Source organism: Chondrus crispus, genomic scaffold, assembly GCF_000350225.1.
Source record: "Chondrus crispus Stackhouse genomic scaffold, scaffold_3, whole genome shotgun sequence".
Classification (NCBI taxonomy): Eukaryota; Rhodophyta; class Florideophyceae; order Gigartinales; family Gigartinaceae; genus Chondrus; species Chondrus crispus.
Window position 1 is genome coordinate 51,906 of NW_005179158.1, and position 3,133 is coordinate 55,038.

The window sequence follows — 3,133 nt, forward strand, 5'->3', positions numbered from 1 at the left end:
ACAAAGAGCTCCCCACCACTGAATGGCACAACGCAGCCCCCGCCATCCCCCAATTCAACATATTCGGCCAGCTGGGCACCACACCCGACCCGCGACAACGTGCAAAAATCCCGAAGCTACAATCAATATCACGTACAGTACGGTACCTGCACCCCCATGACGACACACACCTCACCGTCATAGACGCCGCCACCTCAAAATTCCACCGTATACGAACAGTGTGTGGCATAACGGCGGTTCACGATTAGATTTAGATTAGATCAATATGAGCCGCACGCGCGCACACGTGTACTGCGCATGTACCCCACGTGTACAGGGGCGCGCGCACGCACGTGCACACGTGTACCACACGTGTGGGAAGCGCGCATACCCACGTGTACTATACGTGTACAACACGTGTACAGACAGCACGGGACGGCCCGTGCTGACTACAGTAGCACTACAGTACAGCCCGTACTGTACTGTAATAAGTTAGGAGTACTTGGTATATTAAATACGCAAGCGGACCGGCGGCGATGAGAGGGACAAGCACGGACTTGTCCACGACCTACCGCCTAGGTCCGTCTTCCAGCTTAACTATCTCGCGCAATCTGCCTTCGCGCGCGTTAACCGGGACGAAGGGGGTAGGGGACAGCCGCGTACGCGAGCGAGCCTAGATCCGCCTTCGCCCGTCAGCGCTGGTACGTTACCCAGCGCTGCTCCGGGGCGTCGAGGCGTAGATCAGCCCGCGCGTTCGCTCGTCCGCGACCGTCCCGCTCTACCACGCTACCAGGGCCCGCTTCCCTGTCTCGTTAGCTGTGTGTTCTCCTCGTCTTCTCGCCCCTCGTACGGGGTCTACGTCGAGCTAAGTATACACCCCTCTCCGTTGGGGGGTGTTATACTACACAGTGGACTTCCACTCTTACCATGCCTCGCGAGATCCAACCGTAACCAGCGTAGCTGCGTTCAAGGCCTTTACCCTGCATAAGACGCCAATGGACATCTCTATATCGACACCTGCCCCCCTCAACCGAGGACGGGCCAAGAAATATCCTGACGCACAACTCCGGGCAGAGGCCCGTGACAAAGAACTTGACGCACTCGACAAAAAGCAGGTAATCAAATGGTCAGCCAACAAGCACCTCCCGCCCAAAACACGCCTTATCCCCCTCACCATGGGATATCGCTATAAGCGCGACAAAAACGGTGACATTGTCAAACGCAAAGCACGATGTGCTGCACGCGGGGACACCATGCTCCCCCACGTCCATTACGGCCCAAAGCGCACAACGACCCATATGGCCGATAAGTCCTCAGTGCACCTCTTATTTGCCATGGCCGCAGCACACAAGCTACACATGGAGCATATAGACATCGAAGCTGCCTACCTCCACGAAAAATTCGACCACAGCGGAAAAAAGCCAGTGCATGTACACCAACACCCCCGTTTTGACGGGACATACAAACATCCCTGCAAAGGAGGCCAGCTCCTCCAAAACCTTTACGGCACGCCACAAGAAGGATACACATACCTCACTGCCGTCTTCGACCTCCTCAACCGCCACAGATTTCGCCATTCAGAAGGCGACACATGTCTGTTCCACAAAATATCCCGCAACGCGGCAACCTTCGTGGCCATAAGCATGGATGACTTCACGGTTGCAGCCACCTCCACCACACTCCTCGACGACTTCGCAAAAATACCCACAACGGCGTATACCATAAAACGCCTAGGAGTGCGTGGGGATCCGCATCGCTCCGAACGGTGTGTACAATGGCATGGGGAGCGACGACTTCCGCGAGTCGTTCCTGTACAAGCTGGGAGGTTCAGTGAGTACAAGCTGGGCTACATGCACCTCATGATCGGGCTGAGCTTCGGCTTCCACAACAAGGGCAAGACGATGACGATTGCGGAGCTGAAGAAGGAGTTCCCGGGACCGATTATTGCGAATGTTGGATTCGACGCCAACTCGGCAGAGAAGGAGCTGTCCGAGGGCGGAGCAGAATTGGTCGCGTTTGGAAGGCCGGTCCTCTCAAATCCGGATTTGGTCGAGAAGATGCAGGAGGGGAGGGAATTACGCCCGATGCTTCCGATGGAATATTGGTACACGAGTAAGGAAAATGTATGGACCAGTGAGGGCTACACAGACCTTAGCGTTATGGATGAACCGGTAGAGGCAAAGGAATAGATGTGGTAGTTTCCTTCTAGAAGTCCGTGTCGATTTTAATTTTGATTGCAGAATCCTAAATGCCGATGTTTTCATACACATCAAGCCTTTTTGTGTGTGTATCTTTTCGTGGCGGCATGCTTTTAACTTGTCCCGGTGCAGTACAGTGAACCCTCGCTATCTGAATCCTTGTTATGTGAATATCCGCGATATGTGCATGCCATTGCTCGGAACGAGCTCCGGAGCGTTGATTGCAGGTCACATATGAGGTATTCATGAATACGGCCTAACTGAATACCACAAGCACATCTTAATCATAACAGGCCTCATACAAGAGCATTCTATGAGACAAAACTGAGCTATGATAACTTTATTCATTATAAATGTGGTTCAATTTCCAGTTTTCCTGGGCAATCGAAAATGGACACACCTCGAACGTGCAAACCAAGCCAAGCAGACCCGCATTACTCAATATTTTGGTTAAAACTTATGGGATTGTTACATATTTGGGCTGTATATGAAACATCCTTGGAAACTGAATATGCACTTTAATTGAATGCGGAAGGAAGCAACCATCCATATTCAGATATCGAGTGTTCACTGTATCTGGTGGCTGTAACCGCAGCTGTATGGCGCATGCATATGCATCTCCCCATAACAGCGGTGCCTCGCAGGTGCATTGTCGGTTGATCGTTGAACTGCTTCTTTGACGAATTTTAGCTTCAGCGAATAGGATTGCCGCTACTTTGATGACGCACCTGATTCGTCGAACCTAATGATGCATTATCTACAGGCTATCCCGCCTACTATTTTAAGTATTAGCTTAGCAACATTAAAATAATGTCCATCTGTGTAGCATATGGACCGAAAACGACCAACACGTGATCCACAACTTCAAAGGAAGCGGCTCAACCGACAAATTTTTTTTTCTGGGAATTCTGTCTTGGAATTGAGTTCCACGATCATGAACAGGAATGGATGTGTAC

General features: G+C 51.6%; 1 protein-coding gene; it reads left to right on the forward strand.

Annotated features, from left to right (window-relative positions):
* Nucleotides 1–1,622: 1,622 nt before the first annotated feature.
* On the forward strand, nucleotides 1,623–2,279 carry CHC_T00005515001 (hypothetical protein). XM_005716614.1 is given in 2 exon segments: nucleotides 1,623–2,168; nucleotides 2,169–2,279. 1 exon segment carries the CDS (start codon nucleotides 1,623–1,625, stop codon nucleotides 2,166–2,168), a length of 546 nt encoding a protein of 181 aa, XP_005716671.1. The 3' UTR covers nucleotides 2,169–2,279.
* The last annotated feature ends 854 nt before the right edge of the window (nucleotides 2,280–3,133 follow it).

Coding starts and splice junctions, on each gene's coding strand:
- CHC_T00005515001 (XM_005716614.1), top strand. CDS start 1,623: ATGGATGACTTCACGGTTGCAGCCACCTCCACCACACTCCTCGACGAC.